Genomic DNA, 21,328 nt, shown 5'->3' with positions numbered 1-21,328 from the left:
CGTGTGTGGTATCTTTATCTGGTTTTGGTATCAGAGTGATGGTGGCCTCATAGAATGAGTTTGGGAGTGTTCCTTCCTTTGCAATTTTTGGAATAATTTGAGAAGGATAGGTGTTAGCTCTTCTCTAAATGTTTGATAGAATTTGCCTGTGAAGCCATTTGGTCCTGGACTTTTGTTTGTTGGGAGTTTTTAAATCACTGATTCAATTTCAGTACTGGCAACTGGTCTGTTCATATTTTCTTTTTCTTCCTGGTTAAATCTCGGAAAGTTGTACCTTTCTAAGAATTTGTCCATTTTCTAGGTTGTGTATTTTATTGGCATAGAATTGCTTGTAGTAATCTCTTACGATCCTTTGTATTTCTGTGGTGTCTGTTTTAACTTCTCCTTTTTTCATTTCTAATTTTATGGATTTAAGCCCTCAACCTTTTTTTCTTGATGAGACTGGCTAAAGGTTTATCAATTTTATTTATCTTTTCAAAGAACCATCTTTTAGTTACATTGATTTTTTTCTATTGTTTTCTTCATCTCTATTTCATTTGTTTCTGCTCTGGTCTTTATAATTTCTTTCCTTCTACTAACTTTGGATTTTGTTTGTTCTTCTTTCTCTAGTTGGTTTAGGTATAAGGTTAGGTTGTTTATTTGAGATTTTTCTTGTTTCCTGAGGTAAGAGTCTATTCATATAAACTTCCCTCTTAGAACTGCTTTTTCTTCATCCTATAGGTTTTTGGATCTTCATGCTTTCTTTTTCATTTGTCTCTAGGTATTTTTTGATTACCTCCTGGATTTCTTCAGTGATCCATTGGTTGTTTACTAACATACTATTTAACCTCCACATGCTTTTGTTTTTTTAGTTTTTTTTCTGTAATTGATTTCTAATTTCATAGCACTGTGGTCAGAAAAGATGCTTGATATGATTTCAATTTTCTTAAATTTACCAAGTATTCTGCTGCTTTTGGGTGGAAAATTCTATAAATATCAGTTAGGTCCATCTGGTCTAATCTGTCCTTTAAGTCCTGTGTTTTTTTAATTCATTTTCTATTGGATAATCTGTCCATTGATGTAAGTAGGGTGTTAAAATCCCCTACTATTATTGTGTTACTGTCAGTTTCTCCTTTTATCGCTATTAGCATTGCCTTATATATTGAGGTGCTCCTATGTTGGGTGCATACATATTTACAATTGTTATATCTTCTTCTTGGGTTGATCCTTGATCATTATGTAGTGTCCTTCCTTGTCTCTTTTTACTGTTTTTAAAGGTTTTTTTTGTCATATATGAGTAATCTACTCCAGCTTTCTCTTGATTTCCATTTGCATGGAATACCCTTTTCCATCCCCTCACTTTCAGTCTGTATGTGTCTGTAGGTCTGAAGTGAGTCTCTTGTAGACAGCATATATATGGGTCTTTTGTATCCATTCAGCTAGTCTCTGTCTTTTGTCTTTGTCTCATTTAATTCATTTACATTTAAGGTAATTATTGATATGTATGTTTTTATTACTATTTTATTAATTGTTTTGGCTTTGTTTTTATAGGTCTTTTTTCTTCCCTTCCTCTTTTGTCCTCTTGTGATTTGAAGACTATCTTTAGTGTTGTGTTTGGATTGCTTTTTCTTTTTTGTGTGTTTATCTATTGTAGATTGTTGATTTGTGGTTCCCATGAGGTTTTGATATAGCAGTCTGTATATATACACAAGATTGTTTTAAGTTTCTGGTCTCATAATTTCAAATGCATTTTCAGTATCCTGTATTTTTACTCTCCTCACAGTTGCTGGTTTTGATATCATATTTCTTTGTGGATGATCTCCTACCTTTGTTGTATGTTTGCCTTTACTGGTGAGCTTTCCTATTTGTATTTTCTTGTTTCTAGTTGTGGCCTTTTTTTTTCCATCTAGAGAATTTCCTTTAGTGATTGTTGTAAAGCTGGTTTGGTGGTGCTGATTCTCTTAGCTTTGGCTTGTCTGTAAAGTGTTTTGATTTCTCTGTCAAATCTGAACTAGAGCCTTGCTGGGTAGAGTATTCTTGGTTGTAGATTTTTCCTTTCATCCCTTTAAATATATTGTACCACTCCCTTCTGGCCTGCAAAGTTTCTGCTGAAAAATCAGCTGATAACCTTATGGGGATTCCCTTGTATGCTATTTTTTGCTTTTCTCTTGTTGCTTTTAATATTTTATCCTTGTGTTTAATTTTTTTTAGTTTGATTAATATGTGTCTCAGCATGTTCCTCCTTGGGTTCATCCTGTATGGGACTCTCTGAGCTTCTTAGGCCTGATTGTATGTTTCCTTTCCCATATAGGGAAGTTTTTTCCTATTAATCTCTTCAAATATTTTCTCAGCTCCTTTCTGTCTTCCCCTTTAGGACCCTTATAATGTGAATGTTGGTGAGTTTAATATTGTCCCAAAGGTCTCATAGACTGCCCTCATTTCTTTTCATTCTTTTTTCTTTATTCTATTCTGCAGAATAAAGCAGTGATTTCCATCAATCTGTCTTCCAGCTCACTTATTTGTTCTTCTGCCTCATTTCTACTATTGATTCCTTTTACTGTGTTCTTCATTTCCGTTATTGTATTGTTCATCTCTGTTCTTTAAATCTTCTAGCTCTTTGTTAAACATTTCATGTATCTTCTTGGACTGTGCCTCCAGTCTTTATCTGAAATCTTGGATTATCTTTACTATCATTACTCTGAATTCTTTTTCAGGAAGATTGCCTATCTCTACTTTACTTCATTGTTCTTCTGAGATTTTATCTTTTTCCTTCATCTGGAACGTATTTTTCTGCCATCTCGTTTTGTCAGACTTTCTCTGTTTGTGGCCTCCATTCCTCAGGCTGTAGGATTGTAGCTCCTCTCACTTCTGTTGTCTGCCCCCTGGTTGGTGAGGTTGGTCCAGGGGCTTGTGCAGGTTTCCTGGTGGGAGGAACTGTTGCCTGCCCAGTGGTGGGTGGAGCTGGTTCTTATCCCTCTGGTGGGTATGTTTGAGGCAGCTGTGGGATCAGGACAATTTTAGGCAGCCTATCTGCTGATGGGTGGAGCTGTGTTCCCACCCTGTTGGTTGTTTGGCCTCAGGCATACCAGCACTGGAGTCCGTAGACTGTTGGGTGAGGCCAGGTCTCAGTTGCCAAAATGGTGACCTCCAGGAGAGTTCATGCCAATGAATATTCACTGGGGCCTCTGCCACCAGTGTCCTTGCCCTCATGGTGAGTGGCAGTCGACCTTCATCTCCTCAGGAGACCCTTCAAGCCCTGCATGTAGGTCTGGCCCAGGCTCCTATGGAGTCACTGCTTTGCCCTGGGTCCCAGTGCATGTGACACCTTGTGTGCACCCTCCAAGAGTGGATTTTCTGTTTCCCCCAGCCCTCTGGAGCTCCTGCTCTCAAGCCCCACTGGCCTTCAAAGCCAAATGCTCTGGGGGCTCCTCCTCCCAATGCCAGACCCCCAGGCTGGAGAACCTGATGTGGGGCTTAGAATTCTCACTCCTGTGGGAGAACCTCTGCAATATAATTATTTGCCAGTTTGTGGGTTGCCCACCCAGGGGGTATAGGATTTGATTATATCATGAAAGCACCTCTGCCACTGTTAGATCGTGGCGGCTTCTTTGTCTTTGGATGTAGAATATCTATTTTTGTAGATTCATGTCTTTTTTGTTGATGGTTGTTCAGTAGTTAGTTGTGATTTCGGTGTTTGGGTGAGAGGAAGTGAGCTCAAGTCCCTCTACTCCACCATCTTGTCTGTACCCTCAAGGGTATGTTTCCTCTTGTCATAGATTATAAATCTAACTACTGCAAGTAGTCCTGTTCTGTTTATTAAAAAATTGTCTGCTTTTCGTCTTGAATCTCACAAACTTCTTTATAGGTAATTAAAATAATTTAAAATAAATAAGTTATTTCTTAGGATTATTTAATATTTTCTTTTCAGCTTGTTTACTGCACTTATTTGACATTTGTAGTTTTTTAAAAGCTCTAGGAAATGATAGATGTTCATATCTAAAGTAAATGACATAGATTAATAAAATGGTAGAGTTTAAAATATTTATAATTTTTTGTTAATCAATATGGTATCTAATAATGCAAATAAATACAAATAAATTCTAAAATAAAAGTAAATAACTTCCAGTTCCCTTAAGCTCCTTAGTCACTTGAGGCTTTATTTTAAAAGCCAGTTTTACTGGCTTTGTGATTATTTTGTCTTTTATTAAAAACCACATTTCCTCCTCCTCAGTCCTTCCTCAATGACATGTGCTTGCATGTGCACACATGAAAGTACAAAAATGTACATATATCAGTGAAATACACAGAAATGTACATGTATCAGTGAAATACACATGATTGCCAGCTTTAGATGGTTTTATAGACGTACACTTAAATGATTAAATGATTACAACAGCATGAACTTTAATTATTTGGAAATACATTTCCACAGTTTATCAGACTCAAGAATGTAAAAGAGACTAGCTTTAGTTCTCTCAATCCCTTTTCTGCTCAGAAAATTTGACAATTTAAAATATACTTCCTTTTAAGTCTTAATCCTTATCAAGTGATACTTTGATGTGATATGACATTGTTATTATATTATTATATCTTTGATCAGGCATTTAATAGATATGTATGTATGATTAATGAAATTTAAATTTAAGAAATTAGGAACTAGACTTTTTATATTGACAACATATATTGTAGAGGCAGTTTCTGTGACTGAACAGCACATAAAACACACACACACACGCACCAGAAATGATTCCAACAGCTTAAGCAGAAGGTACTTTTAGATTACTCTGCTTGAACTGATCCTATTGTTAAAGGATTTCATGCCTTTCAACATTTAGTTTTTATTTCAGTTTGCTTTTTTACATCTTTCAATTTTATGTTATAACTCTATATTAACTTTATCATTTTATTCCTGACTCATGCTCCAAAATGCTTTGCTGGTTATAGTAATGGATATTTTATTGGATTGTAGTTCTTACAGGAAATAAACTGATAAATCTTAAGTGTACTTAAATTGTTTTCACAGTAAAGCAGAATTACTTAGTAGAATTCATAAGAGAATATAGGGAGGATGAACACCAAGAGCAGTTTTATTATCATACTAGCTGTATAGTAACTATGCATTTCGTATGTGTCCTTGCATATATGAAATGGGAGCAGCAGTACCACTTGTAAGCTTTTCCAGAGTCAGAATATCTTTATAGAAAGTACACCTGGGTTTGGAGACAGATAGTTTTCCAACTTGCCTGTTTCACTTAATAGCCTGTGTGACCTTTAGCAACTGATTTCAACTTCCTAAGTGCCAGTTTCCTGTGCTTTTGAAAAGGGACAAAAACAGACAGTGCATTCTTGAGAGGATTCATATAAATTACTTGGTACAGTGCCTGCCATATAACTATATTCTGTTAATGGCATCTATTATTGTTAGTAATAGTTGTAGTGGTAAAGATTACAGAGGTAGAGGGAAATGTGAATATAAGTAACTACTCTTAGTAAGTTTGTAAACTATGCATGTTTTCTTTGGTTTATATGCACTCATTTGTGGTAGCAGGCTTTTATTATACAGATGTTATATTACTCTTAATGTCAGATGAAATTATTTGGAAATTTAGAGAGAAAATCATTATATATTTTTTAATTCATATAGCAGTATTATGTAAAATTCACATCTTCCACATATTCAAAAGTCAGTAAAAACAGCAAATATAAATAATGAAATTCCTCTTTTTCATCCCATTTGGTTACATTTTTCCACAGAATATGCTAGCTATTTTTCTTTTAGTTAATTCTAAGCACACATGTTTTATGAATCTGAATTAAGAAAAAAGGGTGTGTTTTGTTAAGAATTATTGATATTGTCATTGCTTGGAAAGGAAAATTTAAGCATTTAGATACTTTGTTTGGGGTATAGAATTATTTATAAAGTGTATCTACCAAAAGTTGAGTTGTTTTAATACTCCTCTATCCGTCTGAGAGGGGTTAGAAGAAGGTATTGCAATGTTTGCTTACATAGGAAAATACTGAAAGAAAGCCACTTAAATCACATGTATGTGTAAATTTATTGATGGTCCAGAAAAATAAAGTTTCATGTACTTCAGTTGTTCCTCTTTTCCAGGTTGCTTCCTTCTAATTTTGTCTTTTATACAAGGTGAAAAGAAGTATTTAAATAAGTTCTGTTGTAATTTAGTTAAAATAGTCTTATGGCCTTTCACTGTAAAATAATACTTCAAAAATTAAGGTAACTCTAAAATCCTTTGATGTAGAATTCTATCCTTTGTGGCATGGACTTAATTTACCACTCTAGTCTCATTTCGCACTATTGTCCCTTTCATTGTCTTTCCTTAGGCAAGTTTGAACTAGTAGCTGTTTATACATATCTTTGTCAGAGTCTCTCTGACTTTGAAATATTTGCAAATGTCATTGCCTGAGAAAGACCCCTGTCCCTTCCACTCCAAGTGGCTAATAATAATTCATGTTTCTCATCTTATTTGGGACATCAGTAGCTTCTGCATTCTAGTTATTTAACTCTCCTATGTTTCCTCTCCAACACATACACATATCTCCAGCTTCTCTATAGTACCTTTGCCTTATATAATGAGTACTAATTGTTTTTGATTTCTCTATCTTTCCACACTGGAAGTTTTGTTTTTTTTTTAATAAAAGAAGCTATTTTTTCCCCCTTCATGTCCCCTGTACCTTGAACAACACCCATAATGTGCATTTAATAAAAATTATAGATGAATTAAGGTGTGCAAATACATTTGCATCAGAAAGGTGAAATGTCTATTTCTCTATACTGAAATAAATCAATTTTAATCAAAATGTTTATTGTGTCAAATCAGTGTGGAAATGAAAATATAATGATGTTTTGTTTCTATTCCTCTATTATATATATAAATATATATATAGGCAATTAGTATATATTCATTTCTTACATAAGAAATAAAAATTATCTGCAGTTCCATCATCTAGTAATAGTTATTTTTGTTGTATATTTTCTATTTTGTTATCTATAATACTCTTGTTATTATATATTAAATTTGTTGATCCATATATTTCCATCTGTCTTTCAGAAATTCAAAAGACTCATTAAGACTTATCTCCCAACAACTATATAGTCTTTATTTAACTCTGTTATAGAAATTATCATAAAGTTCCATAAATGTTCTTCCTACTAAATAAAATTAACTTAAGCTGAATTACTTAATTCTTAATTTTGTGTACCTAAGTCAATTGGAAACATTTAATTTACTCTCCACATTTGAATATGGCGTACAAGTGTATACATAATAAATAATTCAAATATGGTATATTTGTTGTGGAAATGCCTGCAAAAGGGAGTAGCAGTGAATTTTTCATTAGAAATGTCTGTGCTTTTTTCTTTTAAAACCTCTGAAGATAGCTATTCTTTATTTAGGGTTTATTTGTTTTGCTTTTATTAGGCTTTTGGTTAATGAAGCTTTTCGAGTTTTTCATTTATCTTGATTTAAATTTCCTTAGTCTTAAAACTCAAGCCAATGGACCAGAGTTTACCAGTCCTTTTCAACTCCTATCTTCAGAGTAGAAGCCCTTGAAAATAAAAAAATGTGGGGAAAGCATAATGGGAGTATTTGCTATCTATTCTTCCCCACTGTATGCATTAGAGTGTAGTTTCTGATTCATATACAAACATTTATATACCTACAGATTTACAACTTATTTTTCTAATACTTAGGACTCCAACCCATTTCAAAAATTTTTCTAAACAACCATTCACTGAGAGCAAATGTTATCTGTTCCTTTACCTGCTACTACCTTTTTGCTCTCTTCCCAGTTCCAAAAGAAGTCTAAATAAACACAACTTGTTATGTCTTGTTTTAAATTTATTTTGGAAAATGTGGCCACATTTTCACTTATCCTTTTCAAACAATTAAAACCTTCCCTTTTTACATTATATCTTCTTGAGTTATCTAATCTCCATTTTCATTTTTGTCTGAATAGCAGCACTAGAAGTTTTGTAATAGGGAAGTTAGAAGGTTGGGACATTAATAGTCCAGAAAATATTTATTTTCTATATTTCAGTGTCAAATTATGTTTACCTAAATTATGTATGTACTTTGATAAACAGCTTGGATAACTTGCATATCTCAGGAAGAATTTAAAGCAAAGAGGGTGAACGGAGAGTGGAAGGGGGAGGGGTGGCAGAGGGGAGGAGAGGAAGAGAGGAAACAAGTTTTGGTAGTGAGGTTTGTGATGACCACTGTCCCTGGAAGAAGTTAAATCAGTTTTTATCATTAAAATATTATACAACTATTTTATTGACCAAGTAAGAGAAACAAATTCTCCTTTAAAGCAACATAAGGCAAAAACAGAATCTAGTGGAATCACGTGAACTTCTTGGGAAACTTAAGTTACTTAAACTTTGTAAACTGTATTGTTCTCCTTCAAAATGGGTGGTAATAGTAGTAAAACTCCCAAGATGAGATGTGATCATGTGAGTACAGCACTCCCAGCTGTGCCAGACACACAATGAACACATTACAATAATTATGCTCACGATCTCCTTTTAAGTGATACATTTAGTAATAAGAGGACCCCAGCCAGAGGCCCAGTCACATTAGTTAATCAGAATTAGTACATTTGCATCTGAATTATGAAATCCCAGACATCCTTCATGCATTATGTCCCTTAGTTATAACAGGATTGGAGTCATGTCAGTTCCCTTAAACAACAGACTTCTAAATGTGTAGATTCCAGAAGGAGACAATTAAGAAGCAAAAAAATAAAGATAAAAAAATATAAACATGCTAAATGGAACACACTGGATGGTATTATTTATTGAAAATGTTTTGGATTTTAAATGTAAATGCTCTGAAAAGAGATCCGTAAAATCCTATCAATTTAATTTACCAAACCGAACAAAACACAACAGCTAACAAAAACAGTATAATCATTTGATCTCACATTTAAGCAAATCATGTCTCTAGCATTCAACCACGATCCTGACTCAGTGGTTCCTATACTAAAAGAAAAGCTGCCAAAGATGGAGTCATTATGACCTGAAATTTAAAGCTCTAAATGTTTAAGCTGATAAGTAAAGCACCGCCAGAATGAAGTATGCACACAAAGAATCATTAATTGTACAGTAACCAAATTTTAATTAGTGGGGAATATTAGTGTAGAAGCACATGACTCACCAACAATGTGTTTTTGGTTTTGCTTTTTTTTTTTTTTTTTTTTGCAGGACAAAGTTCAGCATTTACAGAAGGCTTTTGCTTCAAGAGTAGATAAATCCACACAAACTGAACTTCTAGGCTATGATGTAAGTAGCTATATAAAACCATTTTTATCTTTTTTATTGGTATTCAGACCTCCACAGCTTATTTACTTCTGCTGGTGCTGTGCCCATGCATTGATCTAATAGGATTTAGTGGTTCCCCATTCATCTTTTGCTCTTAAATAATCCCCAAATACCTTCTGGGACTGAAACAGATAATTACAGGCACCGACTAGCGTACCAGTGTCTTATTAATTTCTTTAAACCAACAACTCTAATACAGTCTTTTGAATTAGTGAATTTGCAGACATGTGGAAGAGACATATTAGAATACTAGGACAATTTATTTTGAAGAGAGTACTAACTTATTAACTGTTTGATAAAGTTACTGTGTTTGCAATCACTAAGGGCCAAGCGTATCATTTTTACATTCTGGCACATAAAAGGAAACACAGCTTTGCAGAGAAATTTACAATACTATTTTAGCCCTTGGGCTTTGGTGCAGGTTGCAGAAAGTAATTTAATTGAAAGTTAGCATTTTGTTCTCAGTGTGAAATACTTGTTGAACTGTCAAAATAGGATTATAAAACATGTTTTAATGCAAGATGGCTTCTAGTAACACTAAATGATTTTTGACAACTTTGATTCAAATACCTATCTTAAATAAAGCAATGAAATTTTCACGTTGCCTAAGTTCATGACTTTAAATTTCCTTTTGATGGAAACATAAGGGAATTATCTTCTGTATCTTGTATCTAACGTTTGTGAGAAATCTCTTTTTTAAAAAAATGTATTATTTTTACCACTTTATTGACAAGTATTAGAAGAGAGAATTTTAAGTTTGATGAAGGGGTATAATGGTAAAATGTATGTCTATCTGCATGTCCTTGTGTTTATAACATAAATATGATGTTACCATTGTGTTGCCTTTCAAAGTATATTAACATATTTAACATAAAGCTGTCTCTATGAGGATATAAACCAAAGTTTTCAATTCCAGAAAAAATTGTTTTCATTACTTTTTCAATTTAAAAGTACATTATTTTTTAATTTAAAAAAACATTAAAAGCTATGCTTTTCTTTTGTGTTATTCTTACATTCATTTAATGTTTATTCTAGATACCTAAATATTCTAGATATCAATATTCTGACTATAATACTTCTTGAATACCAGTGCTATATGTTATTTAAATGATATTAATATTTAATATTTTTTAAAATAAATGGTTTTTATTAAGTTGAAATGGATTTTACCACAATAATTCAATAGGGGAGGTAGCTAAGTTGTAGCTACTAGCAATTTCCTATGCATTTTAATGCATATCTATGACCCATACTTCTCTTGTTTTTACAAAATTTCTTATATCAATGCTATTTAGTTCTCCAGACATGTAAATAAAAATTTTAAAAGCCATGATCATAGTTAATTCTTCATCATTCATAGCTTCTTTTCATATCTGACAGTGAGAGCTTAATGTATTTTACTAGTTAAAGAGTAATAATTTTTTGGTAGTGAGTCCTTAAAGGATCACCTTGTACAAGTTTCTGATATGATTTGGGTAGTCATTAACATAGAATGATATGTTCTAAAGATTTCATACTTTATACTTCCTGGTGATATATTGTAGGACAATCATCAGAATCAGCAAATTAATTACCAAAAATATGCGTCTAGAACCCTATGCCAGTAACCAGATGTAAGTTTTGTAATAGATTTTAGGGCAATTTGTATTGAAAAAACTGGGGAGGGAAATACTTTAAATAAACAAAATAGAAATAAGTGAAGCATTTTAAATGTGATAAATTGTGTGACTATTTGGAATATTATTCATCAATAGTGTAGCTTTTTTCATGACTGAAATATATTTTCTATACTTCTCAATATCTATAACTCAATTTTTACATTCTTATATTCAATAAGAATCATTATCCTTTGACTTTAACATTTCGCTCACATTTTCTCAGGAAATATAATTTGACATTTTAATTTTTCACAAATATATATATACCAACTGTATGCTATATTTATTTGTAATTTGCAATAGTATTTATCAGAAAAAATGAGAAATCTTATAGAAATCATGCACATTATGGATGATTTTTTTGTCTCTTATTTTTTTTCTAAAACTCAATATTCGCCACAAATTGTTCTTTACAGATCATTATGGATCATGTTTCAGTGATATGAATGTCAGTATATAAGGGACTACAAGTATCTATTAATATAATTTCCTTGGGAAGACAGCTGTTACTACACATTTTGCTTAAGAAAGGAAATAGAATCCCCAGAAGATACTAATTATAATGAAAACTATTAAAAGAAATTTCCAAATATCCACTACAGTGAATAAGTTCAAAGGTTTGTACAATAAACAACTTCTAGCCTGTAACAGATTTATCAGGAAACTTGAAACTAATGTTAGAGTACAGTGTGCTCTGATTTCTAATGCACATGGCAAGAATTATTTAAAAGTAAATTCAGGGCTTCCCTGGTGGCACAGTGGTTGAGAGTCCACCTGCCGATGCAGGGGACACGGGTTCGTGCCCCGGTCCGGGAAGATCCCACATGCTGCGGAGCGGCTGGGCCCGTGAGCCATGGCCGCTGAGCCTGCGCGTCCGGAGCCTGTGCTCCGCAACGGGAGAGGCCACAACAGTGAGAGGCCCGCGTACCGCAAAAAAAAAAAAAAAAAAAAAAAAAAAAAAAAAGAAAAGAAAAAAAAAGTAAATTCAGAGTATCTCAGCAAGGGCCTGTAAACACAATAGTTCTTGTGATGAGGGAGATTGTTAAATAAATGATGAATGTGTCTTAAATAATCAATGCCAGTTTAACCTCTTTCACCCTCCTCTGTCTTCACAGGCTTAGTTTATTGAAAGATCAAAGAATAATTTCTTAGGTGTCACTTGAGTTATTAAAACTGGAGAGAATATGAATAGATTTTGTCAGGTAGCAATGTTGCCAATTACAAGATTACATTAAGAGGTAGGCAAGATTCTTCTGATTACACCAGTTGTATAACTAGATGCTTCAACAAAGCACATATGCTGCCTATAAACACTTTATAGTTTGAACTACTGCAAATAACATTTTGGTTAAAGTAATTGAGCATGAACAACCAAAATGCTATATTCTGGCAGTGAGAAAATTCAGATCGTTTTACTAATTTGACACGTTTATGGACAGTTTTTTAACTTCCTTTTGATGGTCTACAGAAGATTGTCATTTTAAATGTGGCTGATTGACTTTGGGTGTAAATTTTCCTTTCAATTAGTGCCTGAACCTGACTCAGAACTGTCACAGGATCTCTAGATTACTCTTAGAGGCAGAAGCACTAAACTTTTAAGAAGATCTTCCTTTCATTAGTATATGTTTTACACTTATATTTAAAAAGAAGTGTTTAGTTGAACTAGGAATGCTTTGTTCATATTTTCTTTAAGAGTTTTAAAGTTACCAGGTATTTCATCAAATACTAGTAATCACTGTTAGTCTAAATATCATTAATGGTTTTCATTTGACTATTTAAAATCAACCGAATTGTGACATCACACATTTTGTCTGTCATGTATGAGTGAAGCATACATCAGTTTAGAAATGTATGCTCACAGCATTGTGTGTTCTCCAAATATTTTAACGCATTTTCCAAATGGTGGGATTTACTTTGTAAATGCAGTTTTCTACTTAAGTAGTTGCATTATGAATACACACTTTGAAAAACTCAAAACAATCACCTGTGTATTCTCAATTTATGCTATTTTTCTTAGATTTAATTTTGGATCCCTCCCGGCACAGTTAGTAGTGTGCAGGGAGTTCTAACAAATATGAAATAGTTCATCATGTAAGGAATAAAAGTAATCAGTTTTTACTCTAATTGTTTTATTAGCTATTAGAGCAGGAGAATATTTTGTGTTATGCTAACACATTATGTCAGCTTATGGGTTAAGCCCAATGCTAAGAATTGAATAACTATCAGTTAGGCTCCCTCATCCAGCTGCTAATAAACTGTAGTTTCTTAAACCTATTTTGGATCCATTCGTTGCTATCATCTTTCTTAAATTCAGTGCTTATCCTGATCAAATATCAGTGTGCCCCAGTGTTTAGTAGATGAGTACCTTTCCCCAATATGCTTCATTCTTTAATATTTACTTATCTCAGGTATTTCTGTTAACTTTTACAAGTTAAAAAAATCAGATTTCAAAACTGAATGATATATTCTAGATTTTCTTTTGAACTACAGTTTTTCATATTACATTAAGGGTAACTTTCATATAGGAACATTGATGAAAAACACTGGAAACATCGACTGCCACAGGTGCTTGTTAATATTTAATGGAGGAATCAGCTTATCTTTTGGTGAAATTCTAAGGGCATCACTTTTGAAGATTCATACATGCATCGTTCAACAAATATTACTAAGTGCTTACTGGAAGCCAGGCCTTGTTCTAGGTACTTGAGATACATCCTTTAACCAAACAACAAATAATCCCGCAGGGAGCTTGCACTTTATTATACTTAAAGTAAAAAATATAATAAATAAGTAAAGTGTATGGTATGTTAGAAGCTACTAATGCAATGTAAAAGAGAAAAATAACACGGGGAAAAGATAATTGTGAATGTAGGGATGTGGTCAGGGCTATGATCCAAAAATTTTAAATAGAGTGACCTGGGCAGGTCTGAGGATGAGGTGTGAGATGTGAGACTTGAAGGAGGTGAGGTGAAAAATCACCTTTAGCCAGAAATCCTTTTGTGATGTGCTCCTTGCAACTCCTCAAAGACCCTCAGTCAGAACAAATTGCTGTTATCTTGGCTGCAGGCCTACAATAAGAATAGTTTGCTTCATTTAGAGACCCTGCAGTATGAAAAAAAAAAATGCATTCTGGACAATTAAACCCTAGAATCAGACCCAGTGCATCAAGAGACTCACATTAGGGGAGCCCAGACCACCTGAGGGAACAACCTGCTCAGCCTCTTTCGATTATATTCACTTAGGGGCACTGAGAAGAAAACTGTCGAATCGACTATACTATGTAAATTACATTTGCTTTTCTTCTTTCCTTTTTTGCATGCATTCTCTCCAGCCTCTTCTCTGTGTACCACTCTTCTTCCAGCCCAGGCAGAGCTGAATCTATAAACTTTAAATGTATAGTTACACTTCATTGTATATCGGCACATCCCATTTATTAGACGTGTGCTACTAACAGTGAACAAATAAAGAAAGCACTCAGTAATTACTTGGTGAAAATTAAATGAATAGATTAAGACTCTAATGATAATTTTTTAATGATAATTTTATAATCATAAAATCAGTATGCATTGTTTTACTTTATTCACAAAAATCATACAGAAGTACATATTGCTATCCTACATTTTTATTCTATATTTCTTTGTTATATCTAACAAATATTTTGCAGTGACTACTTTGTGCCTTTTAGAAGACGTATTAAATGCAAGTCAGCATAGACAACCAGTGATTTTAAAACATGGGTGACAACGTGCAGTTGTCCTTAACAGTATTGCATTGAATGGTTCCTTTTAAAATTCTGAATCTTTATGTAGGAGCTAGATCATTCCTGGAATGTCTCCAGGTCTTTAATTCATTTCTGGCTACATAGAATTGGTGTTAGTTAACTGATAATTCTTTCCTTAAGTGAATTTGTGGTTGAAATTCTCATGGGGAAAATAGCAAGGCTTAGTGTTAACTATGAAAATTCTCATAATTGTAAAAATATTCATTAAAACAAAGCAAAAGAGCACACCCACAAATATTTTATATAGCTTAAATTATGTAGGGGAGGAAAAATAACTTTCCCTCTAACCTTCTTGGCTGAGGTCTGCCCGCCACGGTAATAGAGACAGAATAACTGTAGAAAACAAACAGAAGTTTAGTAGCGTGTATACTTCCTGTATAAGTGGGACATACCCAAGAAAAGAGTAATTCCCTGATATGGCCCAGACCACCACCTTAAATACCACCTCCAGCTGAAGGCAAAGAAAATGGGGGTAGGGAGGGCAGTAATGGGAGGTTACCAGGAAAAACACAGTAAACAAGGGTATGGTTATTGTGCAGATTTAAGTTGGTGCCCTCTTCATTGATAGAATTTTCTAGAGATTGGGTCATTCTCTTCCTGGTACCGAGAGAGAGACGCCCTTACAATCGGAGGTTTGTCTTAAAAAATGTGAATTCTTCTTACAAAGGGTAACTTCTCAATTTTTTAGAGCTTCTCCTGCTGTTTCTTAAAAATAACCAGCTCAAGATAATCATTTGCCAAAGAGGCATGTTTTGTGCTAGTATATTTTGCTCCCTTTCATCTACTAATAGTGATGATCGTATTTGCTTAAAATTATGTTGACTCTGTGATAGCATTGATAGGAGAGAAGAAAAGTAGATATTTGTTGAAAAGAAAATTTCTCCCAACTCACTTCTACTTCCATCTCATAGATTGCCATTTCTATAGGAAATCTAACTTCAGAATTTCAAATATTTGCCTTAGAAAACTTTAGAAGTTATTTTAGTATTTTCCAGTGTGCTAAGTGGCGTTGCATAATAGGGGGTCCCTTCTGAAGGAAGAAAACACAATGTATACGCTAAGGGCATCTCTCAATATCTGTTTATGATGTACTATGCAGTTGTAGCTAATCATAATTTGTATTAATTTAAGCTCTAAGACTTTCTTCAAGTACTTGTTCAATGTAAATCTTTGGAGATTTATATTATTCCTAGGGAAAGCAATGGTTTCCTTTAATGTGGTCTACAATCAGGAAAATCTGTAAAAGGAAATTTATTCTTTAAATATATATATACACATGTATCTTTGCAATATAAATACAAACTATTTATGTAGATAAATATATATATATACACCAAAACACATTGTCTCTCAATACACACAGAGAAACACCTGCATGATATAGGTATAAAAAATAATCTACTTTTATTTACTTATTATAGAAGGTAGGATTCGATGCAAATTTTTTTAAACTTTTGTATGTATATACTAAGAATTAACAAATTATACACTAATATGTTTTAAATGGCTATTTGAATTTTAATATGATTAAACTGGATTCATACAAATGTTGGCTGAGTATATTTGTGATCCAATTATATTATACTTTGTATAAATTAATATTTAAATGTTTTTAAAGGTAATAGTCACAATGACTCCCTAAAAACAGTACTTTTTCAATATGCAGAAATCATAAAACCATATATTCTAAATTGAAATGATAATGATGACAATTTTTTGCCTTAACATAACGATGTGACAGTACTTTATTTTTTTCATTATACCAACTGATGGCTTTTCTATTTTGTCATGGTTGAGGCTTTGTTTAATCAGGCTATCAGATTTAATTAATTAAATTACTTCATTTTTTCCCCCTTCAGTTTTCTTATGATATCTGCTGTTCTCTGACAGTCTCCTACTTGTAACTTGATTTCAGCAGCACAAAATAGGATAATATCTGTCAAGATCATTAGCACTCATAATGGTCTTTATCAAGAAGTTTCTCAACTACTTAACTCATACTTTGGAACTTGAGAATACTTGTATAGAGGAAGAAAAATTATTTTCCCTCTACCCTTATAATACAGAGTAACAAGACAAAAACATGTTTAGTAACATGTGTACATATGGTATAGATGGGAGATACACAGGAAAACTAGGTTAATGCCCGAAATGTCCCAAGCTACCTTCTTAAATACTATCTCCAGCTAAAGACAAAAGAAAGATGTTGGGCAGCAGGGAGGCAAATTATAGAGGTTATCAGAAAAAGTAGAATAAACCAGGGTATGGTTGTTTGGCATATTTAAGTTGGTGCCTTTTCCATTTATAAAAGTTTGTAGAGATTTAATCATCCTCTCTTCTGCGTATAGAGAGGGAGATACCCTTAAAAGTAGAGATTTCCCTTATAAATGTTAATGTCTCTTACAAAAGGATAACTTTTATTTAGTTTTCAGAGCTTCTCCTGTGTCTGCAATTACTTAGAAATAATCAGCTTAAAATGATCCTTATGCCAAAGAGACATATTTTAGGGTGTCAGATTCTGCTCCCCTTAAGTCCTGCCTTTAAAACTTCCCCAAGAAGTCCCACAGTTCAGAAGCTGAGTTGATAAGTTGATCCATTATTTCACTGAACCAGTGTCTTAGTCCTGAGAATAGGTCAGTCTAGTTAAACTGTTGTGTCTCATTTCAGAAGTGGTCTTGCAAATGGGCTTCCAAGGTTAGGTCTATACTGTGCTTGCAATCAGGTACTTAGTAACAGGCATTTCTGTAGAGAAAGAAAGATAAAGATTAATGATGAGAACAAACTATAACTCAGTATCTGAATCCAGGCACAAGATTTCTATGTCAGGCTCAAAGCATCTTTTTCAGTTTGATTGTCTCTGATATTATCAGGTGTTTAGGTAAACTTGGAGTTTCCCATGTATCAGCAAACATGGAAGATTGTCTATACATGAGCTGTTGTGGTGATTTCTCTGAAGTTTATATCAAGTTGTTCACATTCAGTTTGCAGAACTTTAGGAAAGGGCTTTTCTTTTCACCCATTCCAAGTTAGAAGGGTGGGAGAAAATTGGAAGTGAGTTTGAAGAGTTGTAGCAAGATATTTGAGGAAACTGAAAGTTTCCATTCCAGTTTGCAGGTAAAAAATAATAATAATAAAAAAATAATAGGACTAGAATCTAATATCCACAAAGTTATGCTACTAAAACATGTCCCTCTATAATCACTCTCATTTTTACCAAAGACAATCACAATAAGACTAAAACGTTTGCAAAATAGGTCTAGTCTCATTAAACTTGGCCTGATTATTTACATAAGTGCAGCAAGAATAGTGATTGTACAGGTTCTTTTTAAATCTGCTTTGCTAGAACTTTCATAAAGAATCACAGATTGAACCTTTAAAAGCCTCAAGCCAAGAAGCCAAGCCAAAATGTTGCCATCAGACTTTGCCTGCAAAACCTATATATACATATATCTCTTCTCAAGGTATAAAAATATCTTGAGGTTCCTGTACCTGCCAGAAAGTTGAACTTCCTTATTCACCTGGGAAGGTTGCTGGGAACCCTGTAAGCAAGGTACCAGGCTATTTTTCTAAGGGACATTATTGGCTTCATAAAATCAAACTTAGTTTCTTAAAGTGACGTGGTCATCTGATTCTAGGCACATTCTCAAATATGACATTTCAGTCAAAGCCTTGGCAATATAGCCAGTGTTTCCAGTTTTGTCCCATTATAAGAACAGAGTCTTATTGAATTTATGCAAATAAGTATAAAAATACTTACAGTTTCTGAATTATGGAGGGATCAGCTAGGGAGAAGAAGTAATTGTTTCATCTTTATTCACAAAGTCACACTTTGCCAAATTGCTTTAATTCATTCTTAGGTCAAGAGAAAAGAAAAAGGTTTCCTTAAGTCTAGAAAAACAAAACATTAAAGAACCAGCAATGCTTCAAACAAAAAGTCATAAAGATTATATTCATCCTCATCACTTCATTCATTCCCATGTTATTAAATCTCATTCTTCATTAATCCAGTTCTTGGATTATTTCTGGTAATTCTTACCTAGTTGGGTTTCATGATCTTAAAGTTATCAGGAATTTGTATTCTAGAGTGCTTGTTAGAGTCCTTTTCATGAATTTCCTTGAAGATTAAGCACTTTGGCAAAAGCATGAAAGTGAAATAATAACTGTTTGTAAATGACAAATACTTAAAAATAGCTACTGTTAAAGATCGGATGAGAGTGCATAACAATGCAATTGACAAGGAAATTTGCTTATGTGTCTGACATACATTTTAAGATAATAGAATTATTTTATTACCAGTATAGGTCAGATTTCTAGGAATTTCATACCTCATACATTTGCTTAGCCAAAAACACATCTTACTTTCCTTGCAGTTGTTTCCCTTACTGTTTCTACTAGTTTTAATCACATTAATTAGAATTTTTAACCCTTATGAACTTTATAGTGAAAACTAAAAAGTAAGCAATTATAAACTGTATGTTACTACAGTTTTCTTTACATTGGCAAATTAATTATTAATACATTTTATAATTTAGGAAGCATGTGCTCCTTTTAATAGTAAAATCTTTCGACGTGGCACAAGAAATGTTTACTAACAAACCCAAACGTAATTAGTTCCTCTATAATAGGAAGCCAAAAGTAGATAAGCTTATGTTCAATAATTGATGTTTAATGTTTTATCTTATTTGGAAATAATCTAGATATTTGATAAATTTCTGTCACTTAACTCAGCAAAATTCTAAGAATTGAAGTTACCAAAAGGATTTGGGAAACTATTTAAATAGATGTACCATAATACATAATTATTGCTGAAACATTCACCTAAAAACTCTTATCCTTTTTAAATCACTTGTTCTCAACAATTATGTTTAAACTACTCATGAAAATTTTGTGAGATATTTGACAAAGTCAGCCATCATCCTGAACTATTTTTCTTGTTTACAAATTTTGTTAACAGAGGTAATATGAACTTTCTTTAACTAGTAAACCGAAGTAGAATGAGAGTTGGATGTCTGCATTATATTTAATGACACTGAAGACATGTCTATTTTAATTAAACCAACAAACTTCAACTAGTTTTATTTACTGGAGATCACCCAAGATTCTGTGTTTTTTTTAATTGGATTAGTTTCTATGTTTCTGAGGGTTTTAGGAATACTTAATTTATAAAGCACTTATTTTAAGTCAATTAAATAGAGCTCTTTTACAGATTAATTTTAGCAATAACATCTGGAGGTAGAAAAATACCACACATCTACAACATACATATATAGACATGTGTAAACATACAGATACAAATATATATCTTATAGCTTTCATTTTAAAATTTTAGCTATGAGTCGGGTACAATATTAGTACCTGACTAGTTTATAAGAGACTCACTAGTTTATAAGAGAACAGTTGGGTCCAAATTGTGTTTCTGGAAGTTTGTCCACTAAGATGGGTAAAGATTCTTTTTTCCTTTTTCCTACTAGTATTTGTGAAAGAATAGACTTGGAATTTTTCATTTGCCCATTTTCCAAATAACTCCTTTTTTCTCTTTTTGATGAGAAACATCTCCCTAAAGTTTACATTTCAAGGATTGGTTCTTAGGTCCTAGAGCAGAAGGGGTAGAAAATTTTTAAGATGGGGTAGATAATTTACATTTCAAAAACACAGAAAGTATCCAAATTTTCTCCAAAATTGAGTTTTGGGGTATATTTGCATATTATCAGAGGCCGGGAATAATTACTATTTAAACTTTCCAGGGGACCTTTGGTGGCGTGGGTAAAAAGGATAGGTGGACTTTGAATTGTTTCTGGAGCTGCAACTCTGGTTTTGCAAAGATTTGAAAAACAAAGTTGTTTCTAATTCCTCAAAGAATTTGGTTGTAGCCTAAATGATATCAAGGGACTGACCTGCCCATTCAACTACATTATTTTCAATTTGCTTCATATCAGGTAGAAGATTTCCAACTAAGATGGAAATCAAGATCTCTATATTCTGCAGCTTTAGGGTTTAACGCAGTGTGCCTTTTAAAAATCTATATAAAGCATTCAACAAAGGCTTTACAATGCTCTCCTTTTTTTTTTCCTGAGTGTACAATTCAACCTTAGACCAATTAACCTTAAGGGGGAAAAAGCCTCTTCTATTGTTTCAGTCAGCACCTGAACATCAGCCTCCAGCTGACCCATTTCCTGATCATTTGTAGGAGGGCCTGGGAGAAATTCTGGTCATCTGTTTCTTCTGTGAGGGGGTTTTCCCAAGAGGCCATCTGGTTTATCTGATAAGTACAATACAATCATGGGTGGGAAGAACACGGTTTAGCTACCAATCAGGGTTCCAGTGAATGTGACTGTGGATGTCCACTGATCTTTCTAACTGTTCTCTAAATTTGGTAGTATCTTCTGAAAGTTGTGGTTAATGAGGCTTTGTAACTTCATCTTGTCGAAGGGGTCTGTAAGGCAAGCCATTTCAATTCTTAGTGTCCTCTTTTCAATCTGGTCTGTCCATAGTACCAAAAAGACAGTTGTTAGAATGAGAGCTCTCTAAAAATTTTTCAAGTATAGAGGTTTTTCCAACTCAAAGGATTCATCA

At 33.3% G+C, this 21,328-nt stretch overlaps 1 protein-coding gene across 8 annotated transcripts in view; it reads left to right on the top strand.

The window, feature by feature from the left end:
• CCSER1 (coiled-coil serine rich protein 1) overlaps positions 1–21,328 on the top strand; it is a 1,247,878-nt gene that overhangs the window by 666,586 nt on the left and 559,964 nt on the right. For 7 of the 8 annotated variants that reach the window (XR_013828080.1, XM_079919695.1, XM_079919694.1 and 4 more), the window contains one exon: positions 9,200–9,277. Coding sequence is in view for 7 of the 8 variants with exons in the window: in XM_079919695.1 (XP_079775821.1) it covers positions 9,200–9,277 (78 nt within the window). In the remaining variant the exon portion in view is untranslated. Of the gene's footprint in view, positions 1–9,199; positions 9,278–11,390; positions 11,466–21,328 lie in introns of those variants that run through there. The other variant, XM_079919699.1, reaches the window with a different exon arrangement.

Source organism: Stenella coeruleoalba (genome assembly GCF_951394435.1).
Source record: "Stenella coeruleoalba genome assembly, chromosome: 4".
In the NCBI taxonomy this organism is placed as follows: domain Eukaryota; kingdom Metazoa; phylum Chordata; class Mammalia; order Artiodactyla; family Delphinidae; genus Stenella; species Stenella coeruleoalba.
This window is presented reverse-complemented; position numbering and strand designations above follow the sequence as displayed.